This window comes from Macaca nemestrina, chromosome 10 (genome assembly GCF_043159975.1).
Source record: "Macaca nemestrina isolate mMacNem1 chromosome 10, mMacNem.hap1, whole genome shotgun sequence".
Classification (NCBI taxonomy): domain Eukaryota; kingdom Metazoa; phylum Chordata; class Mammalia; order Primates; family Cercopithecidae; genus Macaca; species Macaca nemestrina.
The window spans coordinates 120,472,719-120,491,042 of record NC_092134.1 but is presented as its reverse complement, the minus strand read 5'-3'; the positions used below and the strand labels follow the sequence as shown (position 1 = coordinate 120,491,042).

General features: G+C 38.0%; 1 protein-coding gene and 1 pseudogene across 2 annotated transcripts in view; one reads left to right on the top strand and one right to left on the bottom strand.

Moving 5' to 3' along the window:
* The first annotated feature begins 467 nt into the window (after window positions 1–467).
* LOC105469867 (pyridine nucleotide-disulphide oxidoreductase domain 1) overlaps window positions 468–18,324 on the top strand; it is a 34,239-nt gene continuing 16,382 nt past the window's right edge. The window contains exons 1-4 of one of the 2 annotated variants that reach the window (XM_011721408.2): window positions 468–636; window positions 3,501–3,581; window positions 12,226–12,345; window positions 16,154–16,282. In XM_011721408.2, coding sequence (XP_011719710.1) covers window positions 553–636; window positions 3,501–3,581; window positions 12,226–12,345; window positions 16,154–16,282 — 414 coding nt within the window. In that variant the 5' untranslated portion in view covers window positions 468–552. Of the gene's footprint in view, window positions 637–3,498; window positions 3,582–5,701; window positions 5,820–12,225; window positions 12,346–16,153; window positions 16,283–18,324 lie in introns of those variants that run through there. The other variant, XM_071072082.1, reaches the window with a different exon arrangement.
* LOC112424632 (elongin-C pseudogene) lies at window positions 14,166–14,502 on the bottom strand (annotated as a pseudogene).

The window sequence follows — 18,324 nt, the reverse complement described above, 5'->3', positions numbered from 1 at the left end:
AGTGGTTTTCAGAAGACTCAGTTTCTTCATCTACAAAAATGACAGGAAGTGGGGCCGTCATTCTGCCAGTAAGACATTCTGCCAATAAGTGGGGCTCCTTCTGCCAATAAGAGCATGAGATCTGCGCCTCTAATTTCTCTCAGAAACAAATAATGAGAACTTCATACCAATTCATCTATTATATGAAAGCTTTGTCCCGTGAGAATACTGGTCTATCTTTAGATATGTAATTTATCAAACTTCTTTGGGCAACCCATCTTTTTTACTTTTTTATTTTTTGGTCTTCTCTTTGTCAAATTTTTATGGAATAACTACATTCAGGTGTAGTAATAGTAACGCAAAGCTCTGAAAACCACGAGACAATCCGTTGCTTCCGAAACGCAGCCGGCAGCAGGCACTCGAGAAGACTAAGTATGAGCTCCCGAGCACCCGTAGGTCGGATTCCGTGGATAAGGCACCGGAAGTGACCGCTTCTTGGCTGCTTCCTCTCCTGGAGTCCAAAGTCCAGCTGCTCCGCCGCAATATTCAGTAAACCACCGGGAGTCCGGCAGCATGGAGGCAGCGCGCCCTCCCGCGACTGCAGGGAAGTTCGTGGTGGTCGGCGGCGGCATCGCGGGCGTCACTTGTGCGGAGCAGGTAGGGCGGTGCTCAGGCGGTTCCGCCTCTTTCCCCTACCCCAAAGGCGGTAGCGCTGAAGACTTTCCTCTCACCCCCTCCCTTTTTCTTCCGGGTTCCTCTTTTGCTGCGTGCTTTTCGCGCTTATTGCTCCCAGATTTTAGAAACGGCTTGGTGGTCCTCACATGGCCTCACTAGCTTTCTCTCAGGCGCAGGGAGGAGTGGGAGGCAAATTATTGCCGAGAAACCAAAGCTGGCAGATCCGTGCTCAGATCCTTGTAATGTCAGAGCAGACATGAGAACTTCGTATTTAGACAAAAAATTCAGCCCTCTTTTTTTTTTTTTTTATTTGAGACGGAGTCTCACTCTGTCGCCCAGCCTGGAGTGCAGTGGTGCGATCTTGGCTTAATGCAACCTTTGCCTCCCGGGTTCAAGCGATTCTTCTCTTGCGTCAGCCTCACAAGTAGCTGGGATTACAGGCGCCCGCCACCACGCCCGGCTAATGTTTGTATTTTTAGTAGAGAAGGGTTTTCACCATGTTGGCCAGGCTGGTCTCGAACTCCTGGGCTCAAGCAGTCTGCCTGCTTCCGCCTACCAAAGTGCTGGGATTACAGGCCTGAGCCACAGCGCCCGGCCCTCAGCCCCCTTTGTTAATTGTCATAGGTGACTGAGTTTAGTTTCCAGATAGTTGCCAAGTCTTTAGTGCACCTTAACTAATTAATAAAGAATCCCATATGTAAGTTTTCTATACTTCGAACTCCCAAGATAGAAGATACTTTATTTCTAGTAATGTTTTGTAAAACAATCAGGAAGGGATTATGTGCATGTAGGGCATGCTTTCCTGTTGATACTGAATAGCCAGACCGTATATATTCATATACATGTGTGTATTCCAAAAAGTTCTAGGTTATTTTGTTGATATAAATATGAGCAATCGCTGAAGTCATAAGAAATAGTGCAAGAAACTCAAGTGTTTTCATTATTTTATGCATATTTTTCATTTATTCACTAAGTAAGCATATATGATGCAGGCACTGTATTTAAGGATTGAGTGTTCAGCTATGAACGGCATGGTATACCATACTAGGGACCCACAGCCTAGTGGAAGAGACAATGTTGTATGTCTATGCAAGAGATATCAACGGTTATCTTAGGGGTGCCTGTGGAGTAGTTAGGGAGTGAATTAGGAAAGAGGAATTTTTTTTAATCGAAGGAGGTATTTTTTAAATCTCATTTTGAGAGAATGAGTGAAAGTTCAAGTATTCAAGAAAAGAATGTCATCTCCAGTGGAAAAGCAGGGATCATCAGCGAGCAGTAAAGCTTAAAGCATAGATCATAAGGAATCTTATAAATCATGCTAAGAACTTAAGAAGAATTTACAAGTAGTCAGATGTTTTTGAGCGGTGGAGTAACTTGATCATGTGAAAAGGTTTGAAAGATGATTAGTTACAATGTATTTGTGGCAGAGGCAGCTGGTTTATACGTGAAACTGGGGAGCCAATTTGAAGGTCATTTGAGTAGTATAAAGAAGTTTCGAGGACCTCATCTAGCAATGGAAACAGGGAGATAAATTACAGAATATACAAAGGAAAGAAAGATGGAGAGAGTAATAATATTGCCAAATATAGAAAGTTCAAATAGAATGAGACTAAGAAGAATCCCATGGGTGTTGGGCACGATAGCTCACAGTTGTAATTTCAGAACTTTGGGAGGCCAAAGTGAGAGGATTGCATGAGGCCAGGAGTTTGAAGCCAGGCCGGGCAACATGGCAAGATCCCATCTCCATTAAAAACAAGAAAAGAAAAGAAAAGAAATAATCCCTTGGATTTTAAGGATTCATAGATACCTCAAACATGCTGTTTTAGTGATGTAGTAGGAATAGAAGCCAGATATATTGAGGGTGGTGGTGTGGAGGAACCAGACTTTGAGATAAGAAAATGCTTTCAGGTACAGAATGAAGAAAGAGATTATAGCTAAAGGAAAATAATGAAACATTAACAAGTTATACCTCTAAATTTTGTTGAAGCTATTGTTAAAATGGATTTATCATCCCACAATATGTACTGACTGGAAGAGGCAGAATAGGAGTGCCAAAGCATTGGGGAAGGTCAGACCAATATTCTAAGTGTTTAATATTGAGGGTTTGCTTTGATTTCATCCCGTTGAAGACAAATGAAATATTATTTTAAGATAAATATAAGTTGGTTTAACTGTTAGGTAGGAAAATAGTTTATTCTAATTCTCTGCATTATAACTCTAAATTGGTATACAAAATAGTTGAAGTAAATAAAGGATTCTTCTTTTTTTTTTTCTTTTTTTTTGAGACGGAGAGTCTTGCTGTGTCACCCAGGCTGGAGTGCAGTGGGGCGATCTCGGCTCACTGCAAGCTCCGCCTCCCGGGTTTACGCCATTCTCCTGGCTCAGCCTCCCGAGTAGCTGGGACTACAGGCGTCCGCTACCACGCCCGGCTAATTTTTTATATTTTTTTAGTAGAGACGGGGTTTCACTATGTTAGCCTGGATGGTCTCGATCTCCTGACCTCGTGATCCGCCCGCCTTGGCCTCCCAAAGTGCTGGGATTACAGGGTGAGCCACCGTGCCTGGCCATAAAGGATACTTCTTTATATCACTTTTCTTGTTCAGCAGTTCTTTGTTAGTGTTTGCTGTAAATATATTATTTTATCAGTATCAGAGTTTACCATTATTTACCATTGCCCCATAGATAAGGACATGACAGGGGATAATGGAGACCTTTAGATGAGGAGCAGTGAGTTTTTAATTTTCTAGATTAATTACATTATTAAAGTTGCATCATCCTCAACCCCAAACCATATATGCCAGTAGTTAATTTGTCCTAATTTTTTTTTCTCTCTTTTTAAAAATAAGTTGGCTACTCAGTTTCCATCAGAAGATATTCTCTTGATAACAGCTTCTCCTGTTATTAAAGCAGTTACGAATTTCAAGCAGGTAAGAACCTTTGTATAACTTCTTAATATTAATTTGAAAAAATTGCAATTTAACTTGCATAGCATTAAGGTAACTATTTTTTTCTTTCTTAAAAATTGACAAGTACAATTATATGCTGTACAACATGATGTTTTGATATATGTATACATTGTGGAATGGCTAAGTCAAGCTATTTAAAATCTTTCCAATTTTGATGCCTTCTATTTCTTTCTCTTACCTAATTTAATTACTCTAACTAGGACTTTAGTACTGTGTTGAATAGAAGTGTTGAAGAGTGGGCATCCTTGTGTTGTTCTTGATCTTGGAAAAGCTCTCAACTTTTCACCATTCAATATAGTATTAGCTATAGGCTTGTGTATGACCATTTTTATGTTGAGGTACATTCCTTCTATACCTAGTTGTTGGGCTTTTGTTATGAAAAGATGTTTAATTTTGTTGAATTTTTTTTCTGTATCTGTACAGATGGTCATGATTTTTGTCCTTTGTTCTGTTAATGTGGTATATCACATTTACTGATTTGCATATTTTAAGCCATGTTTGCATCCCTGAATAAATCCCCCTTGATTATGGTGAATTGATGATTTGTATTTTATTGTTGTTATTGTTTTGTTTTTTGTTTTTGTTTTTGTTTCTTTTTTGAGACGGAGTCTCACTCTGTTGCCCAAGCTGGAGTCCAGTGGCGCAATCTTGGCTCATTGCAAGCTCTGCCTCCCGGGTTTACACCACTCTCCTGCCTCAGCCTCCTGAGCAGCTGGGACTACAGGCGACCACCACGACGCCCGGCTACTTTTTTGTATTTTTTAGCAGAGATGGGGTTTCACCATATTAGCCAGGATGGTCTCGATCTCCTGACCTCACGATCCACCCGCCTCGGCCTCCCAAAGTGCTGGGATTACAAGTGTGAGCCACCACACCTGGCGAATTGATTACTTTTAATATGTTGTTGAAATCAGTATGTTAGTATTTTGTTAAAGATTTTTGCATCTATATGCATCAGGGATATTGACCTGTAATTTTTTTTCTTGTAGTATCCTTACCTGGCTTTTGTATTGGGTAATGCTAGCCTCATAAAATGAGTTTGGAAATTTTCCCTCCTCTTCAATTTTTTGGAAGAGTTTCAGAAAGCTAGGTATTAGTTCTTTAAATGTTTGACAGAATTCAGCAGTGAAGTCATCAGGTCCTGGGTTTTTCTTTGATGGAAGACTTTTTATTGCTAATTTAATCCCCTTATTACTGATCTGTTCAGATTTTCTGTTTCTTTGTGGTTTAATCTTGGTAGGCTGTATGTAGGTATGTATCCACTTCTTCTAGGTTGTCCAATTTGTTGGAGTATAATTATTCCTAATAGTCTCTTATGATCCTTTGTATTTCTGTTGTATCAGTTGTAAAGTGTCCTCTTTCATTTCTGATTTTATTTACTTGAGTCTTGTCTCTTTTTCAGTCTAGCTAAAGGTTTCTCAATTTTTTTGTATTTTCAAAATAACATCTTTTTGTTTTGTCGATCTTTTCTATTGTTTTTCTAGTCTCTACTTCATTTATTTCTGCTCTGCTCTTTGTTTCCTTCCTTTCTTTAATTTTGAGTTTAGTTTGTTTTTAGTTTTCTAGTTCCTTGAGATGTAACCTTAAGTTGTTTACTTGGTATCTTTCTTTTTTGATATAAGTGATTATTGCTGTAAACTTTGCTCTTAGAACTGCTTTTGCTGAATCTTGTAAGTTTTGGTATGTTGTGTCTTCATTTTAATTAGTCTCAAGATATTTTTAATTAAAAAAATTCTTTCTTGACCCACTGGTTCTTTAGGAGAATGTTGTTTAATTTCTAAATATTTGTGAATTTTCTGAAATTTCTCCTGTTATTAATTTCTAGTTTTATATCATTGTGGTAGGGAAAAGGTGCTTGATATGATTTCATCCTTGTATTTGTTAAGACTTGTTTTGTGACCTATTGTGATTTATCGAATGTTCCATGTGCGCTTGAAGAGGATGTGTACTCTGCTGCTAAGTGAAATATTCTGTATGTGTCTGTTAAATCCATTAGTTCACATCCAGTGTTTTATTTCCAATAATCTTTTCATTGTTGAAAGTGGGGTACTGAAATTCCCTACTCTTATTTTTTGAGACAGAGTCTCGCTGTGTCACCAAGGCTGGAGTGCAGTGGTGCAATCTTGACTTACTGAAACCTCCATCTCCCAGATTCAAGTGATTCTCCTGCCTCAGCCTCTCGAGTTGCTGGGACTACAGGTGTGTGCCACCATGCCTAGCTAATTTTTTTTTGTATTTTTGTTAGAGATGGGGTTTCACCATGTTGGCCAGGGTGGTCTTCCTGACCTCAAGTGATCCGCATCCCTTGGCCTCCGAAAGTGCTGGGATTACAGGTGTGAGCCACCATGCCCAGCCACTCCTACTCTTTTTATACTGCAATCTGTGTCTCTCTTCATATCAGTTAATATTTGCTTTATTAGGTGCTCTGATGTTAGGTGCATATATATTTACAGTTGTTATATCTTCATAGTGAATTGTTCTCTTTAGCATTTTGTAATGACCTTTTTTGTTTCATTTTACAGTTTTTTACAAATGGTTATTTTATCTGGTACAGTTACATCCACTCTCTTGTTTTCTCTTTGCGTGAAATATCTTTTTCCCTCCTTTTCCTTTTCCTGTGTGTCCTTACAGGTGAAGTAAATTTCTTGTAGGTAACATGTAGTTAGACCTTGTTTGTTTATTCATTCAACCACTGTTTCTTTCACTTGAGAATTAGTCCATTGATATTCAAGGTAATTGTTGATAGGTAAAGACTTACTGCTGCCTTTTTTTGTTAATTGTTTTCTAGTTGTTTTGCAAATCTATATTCCTTTTTTCTTTCTTCCTGTCTTCCTTCTAATTAAATTATTGGTATCCTACTTGAATACCTAATTACTAATTGGTATCCTTTCCTTTCAGTTTGAAGAGCTCCTTTTAGCATTTCTCTAGTGGTAGCTTCAATTCCTTAATCTTTTCGTATTTAGTGTATGTTTTTGCTTTGTGGTTATCATGAGGCTTATGTAAAACAATTATAACGGATATTTTTTCTTTTTTTTTGAGACGGAGTCTCACTCTGTCGCCTGGGCTAGAGTGCAGTGGCCGGATCTCAGCTCACTGCAAGCTCCGCCTCCCGGGTTCACGCGATTCTCCTGCCTCAGCCTCCCGAGTAGCTGGGACTACAGGCGCCTGCCACCTTGCCCGGCTAGTTTTTTTTTTTTTTGTATTTTTTAGTAGAGACGGGGTTTCACCGTGTTAGTCAGGATGGTCTCGATCTCCTGACCTTGTGATCTGCCTGTCTCGACCTCCCAAAGTGCTGGGATTACAGGCTTGAGCCACTGCGCCTGGCTATAATGGATATTTTAAGCTGAAAACTACTTAACTATGACCACATAAAGTAACTCTACACTTTTACTCTACTCTTCTACCACATTTTATGTTTTTGATACCACAATTTACCTCATATTATATATCCCTTAAATTATTGAAGCTACTGTTATATTTAATAGTTTTGTCTTTATTTAATAGTTTTGTGTAAGCCAAACATATAAGTGGCTTACACACCACCATTACAATTTTAGAGTATTCTCAGTTTGACTGTGTAGTTACTTTTACCAGTTAATTTTTATATTTTCACATGTTTTCATGTTACTAATTGGTGTCCTTTTCTTTCAGTTTGAAAAACTCCCTGTAGCATTTCTTGTAAGACAAGGCTGGTGGTGAAGAACCCCCTCAGCTTTTATTTGTCTGTGAAAGTCCTTATCTCACTTTCATTTCTGAAGGACAGCTTTGCCAAGTACTGTATTTTTAGTTGGCAGTTTTGTTTTTTGTTCCTTCAGCACTTTGAATATATGATTTGTGTTAGGCCTTTCTTGCATTGCTATAAAGAAATACCTGAGGCTGGGTGATTTATAAAGAATAGAGGTTTAATTGGCTCATAGTGCTACATGCTGTATGGGAAGCATGGTGCCAGGAATCTGCTCAGCTTCTAATAAAGCCTCAGGAAGCTTACAATCATGGTGGAAGGTGAAGAGAGTAGATGTATCGTATGGTGAGAGCAGGAGCAAAGGAGAGAGTGTGAGGGGAGGTGCCACACATGTATAAACAACCAGGTCTCACAAGAACTCATCATGGCAAGGACAGCATCAAGCCATGAGGGATCTGCTCCCGTGATTTAGCCATCTCCCACCTCCAACACTGGGGATTACATTTCAACATGAGATTTGGCAGGGACAGATGTTCAAATCATGTTATTTTTTCATTTTGTCCTGGCCTGTAAGGTTTCTCCTGAGAAATCTGCTGTTAGCCTTTTGGAGACTCCCTTATTGTGATTTGCTTTTCTCTTTCTGCTGTAATGGCCATCTCCTTGTTTTTGATTTTTGACAGTTTAATTATAATATGTCTTGGTGTAGCCTTATTTGGATTGAATCTGATTAGAGACTTTTGACCTTCTGGTTCCTGGATATTTATATCTTTCTCCAGATTCGGAAAGTTTTTTATTGTTATTTCTTTAAATACACTTTCTACTCCTTTGTCTCTCTCTTCTCCTTCTATAACTCCTATAACTCAAAGATTTGCTTCTTTGATGCCATCCTTTAAATTCCATATTTTTACATTCTTTTCATTCTTTTTTCTTCTTCGTTTTTGACTGTGTATTTTCAAATAATCTGTCTTTAGATTCACGGATTTTTTTCTTCTGTGTGATCAGTTCTCTTGTTGACATAGTCTGTTGCATTTTTTGTTTGTTTGTTTCATCCATTGCATTTTTCATTGCCAGAATTTTTGCTTTATTTTTTAATAACTTGTCTTTTTAAATTTTTTGTTTTGGTTGCTTATTGTTTTCCTGATTTAATTGAATTGTTTGTTTGTAACTTCTTGAAGTTCCTTCAGCTTCTTTAAACAATTATTTTGAATTCTTTGTCAGGCAGTGGTTTTATTTGTGTGTGTTCTTTTAGTGGCATGTCTTCTTGGTTTATCATGTTTCTTGTTGCCATTTCTTTCTGTTCTTTTGGTGGCATGGCTTCTTGGTTTATCATGTTTCTTGTTGCCATATGTTGATGTTTGCACATTTGATGACACACTCACTGTTTTCACACGTATGGGCTAGTTTTGCTGTGGAAAGACCTTCCCCTATGGGGAGGGCTGCTTGTTGGATGGGATGTAGCAGTACTGGCACCAGTGAGGGTCCATGCAGCTCTGTCAGCTGAGTTAATTGTTGAAGATTGCAGGGATCCTCAGCATCCAACTCTGGATGTCTGCAGTGGTAGTGAGGGTTGTTGGGGTTTTCAATGTCAGTGGCTGCTAAGAGCCTCCCAATCACAAGGAAGTTGTGGCTTAGGGGATCCCAAGTGGCACTGAGTCTGCCTTCCGGTTCAGTGGCAGCAGCACTGGTGTCTGATAAGTGGTGCCTATGGAGCAGTGATAGAGCTGAGACCCAAAACACAGGCATACATGGAGGAACAAAAGCTCTGGGATCTGGGACAGTAATGACATTGTTGCCTAGAGTGCAAGTACCCATACTGCTGTATTGGTAATAGAATGTGAGGTGAGGATGCTTGTGAAGCAGCCAGGGAAACCAAGGATGGGAACACAGGTGTGCTGTGAAGCAGCCAGGGAAACCAGGAATGGGAACACAGGTGTGCTCAAAGTTATAGCAGCTTCATTGTCAGGGAAGGGCCTTGCTTTCAACTGTGGCTGAGCCAGTGCCTGGATTTCAGACATGTGCAGTGAGGCTTGGTTGCAGGGCCCAAAGTGCAAACTAGCTTACTGTGGTGATGGCTCTGGTGTCTGAGATGTAGGTGGGCCCAGTGCAGGCCATAGAACCTGGGTCTGATGTGTGGGCATTCTCAGAGTGACCATGGCTCTGGGGTTGGGACACTTACGGGGTTGAGAGATAAAGTGACTCCTTTCCCAAAGCATCTTGACATTGGCCACTTCTTTGTGAAGACAAGCTGTGCCGCCATGTCTCCCTCTCTGGGGTTCCCTGGCCAGAATGGTGGTTGGATCCGTCACAGTAGCAAGGGATGCCAGTTTCCTCTGCAGTGCAGGCCACCATGGACCACAGTGCTCCCCACCATGTGACTGATACTAATAGCCTCTGCCTTTCTTTGCTCCTAGCCGTTTCCTGGTTTCTCAGGTGTGCCAGGGTCAGTATTGATTCTTATTATGTGGCTATTCTCCATTTTCTTGCTCCACTGTGTTGCTGCAGATTGTAAAATGGGCCCTTGAGCCCTCTTTGGGCTATTTTGGCTTGTGAATAGTCGTCTATATTTGTTTTGTTGTTTTTTTCTTAATGGGAGAATGAAGGCTGGTATCTCCTACTTAGCCATCTTGATGATAATACCTCCATGCATTCTGGAGTGTTTTAGTTGTTTAAAATTACAAATATTCTTTTGACAGTCATTTTAAAAAACCTCGAGTTGAGAATTATTCACATAAAATACCGAAAGCTCCCAGAATTATACTGAATTTTTAGTCTTCTATTCTTTTTCTCCATTTTCCTTCCACTTAGAATTACTTTTGAGAAAGTTTCCAATAAAAATTTTCCAGGAAAGATGCTCTGCAAATCTAAAATGGATACAAATATACATGTAGATAGTTATTATAAATATGGGTAGGGGTGTGTGTATGTGTGTTTACAAATCAGAAAAGTACTTCCAAGCCAAGTTTATACTTACAGATAATTGGTGTTTCAGATATGTAATAAGCATCTCGGAATACTTTGTATTCCATTAATTTATATTCACATTATAATAGGAGTCTAAGAACAGTGGGGTCGTAGTATAGAAAAGCCATCTCCAAACTTTTTTGATCCTGTAGCTCAACTGTTAAAACGTTTTGCCTTGACATCCCAATATATGTATACTAATAAGTTATATGCATGAGCTACAGAACTACAATTATAAATATTATAAAGCCTATGCAAAATAAAATTTATAAAATGGCGAAAAACGTAGGTTCTTTCTTCCCACCCTTCAGTGAAGACTACTACCATAGCCCTTCATTTAATACGATGTTTCTTGTAATATCCTGATAATGGAATATAATTTTCTCATATTGTAAACCTGTAAGACCAAGGGTAGTTTAGTGGCATATACCATGTTGTCCCTTTATAACCTAAGCAGAGATACATATGATATCTTACTAGTTAGGTATAGCCAAAGAATTAAGGAGTTTGGGAGAAATAGAGGAAAAATTATAGCTATTAATCTTTAAAAGGTAAAAGTACATATTTAATGACAGGCTGAGACTGTATACATAAGAGAAAGATGTATAGCTGGGTCCCATAATTATCTTTCCAGAAGACCTAATTCAGTATAATAATCCAAGAGTTGTGAGACTTGAATTCAGTTTTTGCCAGTTTTGTAAGTTATGCACAATAGAAGGAAAAAACTTGGTTTCTAGGCCTCTTATTTACTGGTCAGGTAGCCTTGGAAGAGCTCTGTAAACTGCTTCTCCTGTAGTATTAATACTTTCCTTGCTTACTTCACAGGGTTGGGAGCTTAAATGTGCCAATAACAAATATACAAATATCAGCTATTCTGTGTACAGCAGTAGGAAATGGCATTATCTTTATGATTTATTGAGTACCTATATTATGTATTAGCCAATGTACTAGGCACATAAGATACAGAGATTAAAAGTATAGAGCATAATACCAAAAAGTCACTAGTGCTTATCCTGAGGGATTATGGATGAGATTTGGAGAGGGATAAAGAGAGACTTTAACATTTACTCTCTATTATGTATTGTTTGTTTAGTGTTACAAAGAGCATGATTCATGACTTGTATAATTTTTAAAGGAGAAAAAAGATTACTAGTAATAATTCATATTTATTAAGTGCTTACCATGCACCAAGTAGTCTTCTAAAGGTTTCAAATATATGATCCTTAAATAACCCTAGAAGTAGGTTCTTACATAATTTGTAAGACCGTAGAGGGGTCATGAGACCAAAAGGTTTGAGAACTGTCAAGGCCATGCAGTAAGATTTCCATGCAGTTTTTAAGGAGCAGCTGAGGTTGAATATCAATCTGTAAGGCTGTGTGGTCTTTCTGCAGCAAACTGGGCTTAGGACTAGAGCAAGTAGATAATTTATAGGGTTGAGGATTTTCAGGTTAACAGTTTAGGATAAAAGAGCAAGGTAGTGAAGGATTTAGGGAAAAGGTGAAATGATTCACAACTGAACTTTAACTGGACAGAAAGGAAAGTGAGTCTAGAAGAATACTGATGGTTTTATAGAACAGGAAGGAAGAGTGCAAAGACTAGATGACCATAAGGTCTGCTAGTAAATAGAGAGTGAAAGCTTGAAGGATAAGGAAATAAATAAGCTGTTTGACTAAACTGTAGAAATGTAAGTGGTGTTACCCCTCATTTTACAGGTCAGTTCTCATTTTATTAGCCGGGAAACTATGGCTTATAACACCTGACTTGCCCAGGAGTGGCCAAGCAAATATTTAAGTCTCTAAATGCTGAATGTAATCCTCTTTCCACTCTATATAGTGCAGTTGGCTAACTTTTTTGTTTTACAAACACAAAATAGTGTATAAAAGCAAAGTATTTTTTTTTATTTAAGTTCTTGAAAGAAAATACTTTAAAAATATACATTTTTAATCTCTTTGATCTGTACAGATTTCTAAAATATTGGAAGAATTTGATGTTGAAGAACAATCAAGTACCATGTTAGAAAAACGCTTTCCCAACATTAAGGTTATAGAATCTGGCGTAAAGCAACTGAAGAGTGAAGAACACGTAAGATAATTGTTTTCTTAATAACATTTTCCATTATTGAATCTTGATGAGGTTTTGCCTGCCTTCTTTTCACTCCAGCTCTACCACCACCACCACCATTTAAGTTTTTAATATGTAAAGTTTAGTGACATTGATTTCTGATATTATTAGAAAAAATACAGTTTTTGTAAGTTTATTGGAATTATATAATTAGATTTGGAATTTTAGTCTTCACATTTCAAATTACATTAATGTTTATAAAGTGTCCACTGTGTTCTGGTTACTGCATTAGGTGCTGGGATGCAGTAGGGATAATACGAGGTGTCTGCTCCTAGGAACTGTCAGTGTCAAAGGGAATATGAACATGCGTACAATAATTATATTGACATAAAAAAACACAGTCATATAAAAAACACAGTCACTGAAATACTGTCAAAGCTCTGATATCAGGGATTTAGGAAGACTTCACAGAGAGAGTAAAATGAGCTGGGTATTAACAGATGAATGAAATTAAGAGTTCGCCGGGTGGAAAGGGGCATTCCAGGAAGAGGAGGTTGAATGTACAAAGACCCAAAGAAAGGAAAAGAAATATGAAGAATAGAGATGTCAAAGGGATTAGGGTATAGTTAAGTAAAGGAGATTGGCAATCAAGGCTAGAAGCTAAGTAAATAAGATCCTGAAGGGTTTTTAATGTCATACTCTAAGAAGTTGAGTTTGTTTTATATTTGGGAGAAATTGTAAGGTGATTTTAAGAGCTGAGGCATCAATAATAAAATTGATTTTTTTTTTCTAAGGAAGATGGATCTGATAGGAGTGTTGAGAATGAACAAGTGGCCAGTAGCCAACCGAATTAGAAGGTGGTTATGATAGTCAAATATTATGTAAAGGGTCAGGAAATTATGTACAGGCTCACACCTATAATCCCAGCACTTTGGGAGGCCAAGGCAGGTGGATGGCTTTAGCCTAGAAGTTCTACTCTAGCCTGGGCAATATAGCAAAAACCCATATCTACAAAAAACATACAAAAAATTAATCAGGCATGGTGGCGTGCACTTGTGGTCCCAGCTACTTGGGACACCGAGGTGGGAAGATCACCTGAGCCTGGGAGTTCAAGGCTGCAGTTAGCTGTGATTGTGCCACTGCACTCCAGCCTGGGCAACAGAGTGAGACTCTGTCTCAAAAAGAATAAACAATTTTTTAAAAAATTGATTTGAAAAATGATGTAAGGCCTGAACTGAGACAGGGACAATGTAGTTGTAAAAAATATCCAAGATTTGAGTGAGATTTCTACTATAAATTCAGCAGGACTCAGTTACCCTTTGCATGAGAATGAAGAAGGCAGTCTCAGGAAAGGATGTAGTTAGATGATTTACAGTATCCTCAGATGAGCTTTAGGCAAGATAAGAAGTAGGTTTATAGTTGTTTATATAAGGCAGTTCTAATTTATGAGGTCTAACCCATAAATTAGAGATGTGTTTTATCTCCTTTAGGGATAAAACACATACCACATTTGAAACACAAGTAATTTGAGAGAAAAAAGTAAAAGTACTGAATTTTATCAGGAAACAAGAAAAAATCTGAATCCTCAAACCAGATAAGTTTCTAATACTTAATAGTGGTATTACATATTCCAAGTAATATCATTGTCAATTTATTTTGTATTTGAGGTGGGCTCTCACAATATGCTAAATGTGTTGTGAGGGAATTTTTGTGTTAGGGCATTTGAATGAAGCAGAATGCCTCCCATTACCATTTGAAAAATATCCCACATGCAGTGCATGTCTGCCTTCTCTTATCCATTGTCCTTTACATTTTTTTTTTAACAGTTTATTATAATTTATTTAACAATCTAAGAAGTTCACAGCCATCAGCAGTTCTAGTGCTATATTTCAGGTGCAGTTGGGAGTTTGGGAACTTGGTGGCGCTGTTAGTGTAGCGAACTTTGTATGTAAAATACATGCATACTTTTGATAGCACATGTGAAGGTATCTCTCTAAAATTGACCTCATTGGTTTCATTCTCAGCAAACTGACCTGGGCCACTCATGGCTTTTATCGTGTCTGATGTTAATGCATGTTCTCTTTTTACCATAAATTCATGGTCATCAGATGATATCAATTTCACATACTTGGCATCAGGGCCTTAACAGCCACCACAGGTTTTCTCTTCTCCATCCATTTTTTTTTTTTTTCTTAAGACAGAGTCTTGTTTTGTTGCCCAGGCTGGAGTGCAGTGGCACAATCTCAACTTACTGCAAGCTATGCCTCCCAGGTTCACGCCATTTTCCTGCCTCAGCCTCCCGAGTAGCTGGGACTACGGGTGCCCTCCACCACGCCCAGCTAATTTTTTGTATTTTTAGTAAAGACGGGGTTTCACTGTGTCAGCCAGGATGGTCTGGATCTTCTGACCTCATGATACGCCTGTCTCGGCCTCCCAAAGTGCTGGGATTACAGGTGTGAGTCACCGCGGCTGGCCTCTCTCCATCCATCTTGTTTATATGAAATGCTACTGTGCTTCCCCAGGAACTTCAGTAGTTTCCCGGTGAGGCGAGGATGCAGAGTGTGTCACTCACTTCCGTCTGGAGAAGTGTCCTTTACATATTTTAGTGAATTAGAGATAGTATGTTTTACTTCTACATCTCCTGGCAAAAATTTAGCAGTATGGAAAGAGTTTTTGTGTGTGTTTGTGCTGTTTGTTTTTACAGCAGCTAAATGCAAATTATTTTTTAAGTTTTGTCAGTGCCTATAATTAACTTTTGTTCTTGTCAGATAAAATTCTAATGAGATTATCTGAAAGAAGACTTGTATAAAATTTCTATATGGCTTATGCTTATGCTGGATTACTGGTTTTATGTGTTTGTTTTGCAACTAAAGAGTTAATTTGGGTTATAAATGTCTCGTTGGGTATTAAGTGCTATGATACAATTTGCCAAGGTTTGTAAATAAAATAATTGGCACAAACATGAGCACTTAAATCATTCAAACAAAGTTGAACATCTCTCATAGTATCATGCGTTATGTTTAAATGTTTTCTAAAGGCTACTATTTATATGTAGTTTTTCATTCAGTATTAAAGAACGAAAGCACTAGATCTCTGATATGTAGTTTTAGACCCATTTATTTTATTAAAAATTAATATAAATTTAAAGCCAGTACATGCTAGGATTGAAGATTATCATGTTCTTTACTTATACTAAAGTATACCCCAAAAGCATTTTGTTTGCTAGTGAAGTCATTATTTTTACTTAAGAATATAAATACTGCTTTTTTTTTAATAGCACTTCCTAGTCTTTTTAGATTAAGAAGATATACCGTAATTTCTTGCACCACTCACTGCGTTTCTGTACTCATAATAGATACGAAGGTATGATATGATTAGAATTACTAGGTCGTCTTATAGTAACTTCCCTTGAGATCAGAAATCTTCATCAAGGCCTGTCACAGGTGTAATGAGAAAGCTTAATTAAAAAATGTCTTGAAGTTTTGTTTTTAATCTGGGGTCAACATACCTTTTCAACCAACATGGGATTCCCTGAAGTTTAATGTAAAACTTTGCGTGAATGTACCTTTTTATTCCAGAGGAGAAAGACTGGTTTTCACAAGATCTCAGAATGGTTCATGAGCTTAAAATGATTAAGAATAACTGGATCAGTGCACGTATTCTCATGCTTAGTTTTGTAATTGCTATAACAAAGAACTGAGTGCCACCAAGAGGCAACCTTAATATGTTACGTTTTGCTTTTGCCTTATTGAATTTTTAATTTAAAGTGAAATTGTATCCATGTTGATTATGTGTCCCCCTTTTCTCCCATTGTTTAATGTATTTACAGTGCATTGTAACAGAAGATGGCAATCAGCATGTATATAAGAAACTCTGTCTGTGTGCTGGAGCTAAACCAAAGTTGATATGTGAAGGAAATCCTTACGTATTAGGAATCCGTGATACAGATAGTGCTCAGGTAACATTTTAAGGTTGAATCATGGGAAGGAAAATAAAAGACTTTTCTACATTCGAATTAAACTGTTCCACTTATGATTCCTAAATTATAATGGCAGAAGGGAATTTTGTTTCATGACCAATAAACCACAGAGTGGTTATGTTTTATTCCCACCAATTTTTCTTTCTTTTTTTTTTTTTTTGAGATGAGTCTCCCTGTCACCCAGGCTGGAGCTCAGTGGAGCGATCTCAGCTCACTGCAAGCTCTGCCTCCTGGGTTCACACCATTTTCCTGCCTCAGCCTCCTGAGTAGCTGCCATTACAGGCGCCTTTCACCACGCTCAGCTAATATTTTTTTGTATTTTTAGTAGAGACGGGGTTTCACCACGTTAGCCAAGATGGTCTCGATCTCCTGACCTCGTGATCCGCCTGCCTTGGCCTCCCAAAGTGCTGGGATTACAGGCATTAGCCACCGCACCCGGCCTATTCCTGTCAATTTATTTATTTTTAGTTGTTATTATGTTTTTAAGTTCATGCTGATGTGTTATCAGCGTGAGATAACCCAGATATAATGACTCTGCTGAATATTAACAACTTGCAGTACACACACATTCATTACTCTACTTTGGGAATATGTGATTTGCAGCCTAAATAATATAACACATACATACCACATTTGAAACACAAGTTTTTTCCAAAAAGGTAAAAGCAATTCAAAAATTACGGATCTTATTCTCCAGCAAAAAAATTTCAAAAGATCTTTGTGGTACAAAATCATGATAGAATCATAGAACAGAAAAAGTCACTTGACTTATTGTTCTGCCCTAGATAAACTGTCCCAATAAGGTGAAACATCTGTATTTGGAGCATTATATAACTTCCTTTTGGTAATTTAATTCAGGGCTTATTAACCCTTATTGCCAAGAAGCTCTTCCTGGTTTCACAATACTATGTCTAGCCTCATGTTTGTTGTTCTGTCTCGTGACATGATGATTTTGCATTAATATAATTTATATTCTGAAAAATTAATAAGGTTTTCTTTCAGCCTATTTGTCTCTTAATTAAATCATTAGGAATTGAGAGAAAATTTAAAGGAACTTGATTATCTTCTTGTAAACAATTTAAGTTCATATTATCAGAGATTGAGCTCATAACTGTTTCAGCTAGGTCTTCTACATACATGAACTCATTGAATCCTCGTGATAATCCTGTGTGACGATTATTACTCCCACTTTACAAATAGGAAACTGAGATTGAGAGATTAATTATGTGTCTGTACTAATTTAGCTATTAAGTTTATCAGATACACAATTTAAACTTGTGCTTTTCACCTCTAGGTCCTAGTGCTCTTATAGGTCTTTCTTAAATTGCAATATCCTCAATGAAGGACAAACTAAAATAAACTTCAGTGGTTTTTTTTCTTGGAGAATTTCAAAGATATCAGCTTCAGTGAATATTATAAGTTTGGAGATAATAGAAACTTAGTAGGAGGGGGGAATTTTTCTGTTCAGATGTCATTTTGAAGCAATGAGACTATTCTATACTTTCGAAAGTGCCCAAAGAATTACCACTGGCTTCTGCTTCTGTAAGCTCATTGTGGTCTTTTTTTCTGGAGGGTGGAGGCATCAATTTATCTGTCTTAGAATGTTAATAACATTTTTTTTTCCCGTAAACGTTTGACATTATTGTGCACCTGCTACTCCTACCAACTTTGTCTGTATCATCTCACGTAATCTTTACAGAAGCATCAGGATATATAGTCACTTATCATTTCCATTTATTTGTGGGGTTTTTTTGGTATTTTTTTTTTGAGACAGGGTCTTGCTCTATCACCCAGGCTGGAGTGCAGTGGCGCGATCTCAGCTCACTGCAAGCTCTGCCTCCCGGGTTCACGCCATTCTCCTGCCTCAGCCTCCTGAGTAGCTGGGACTACAGGCACCCGCCACCACGCCCAGCTAATTTCTTTTTGTATTTTTAGTAGAGACAGGGTTTCACGGTGTTAGCCAGGAAGGTCTCAATCTCCTGACCTTGTGATCCACCTGCCTCAGCCTCCCAAAGTGCTGG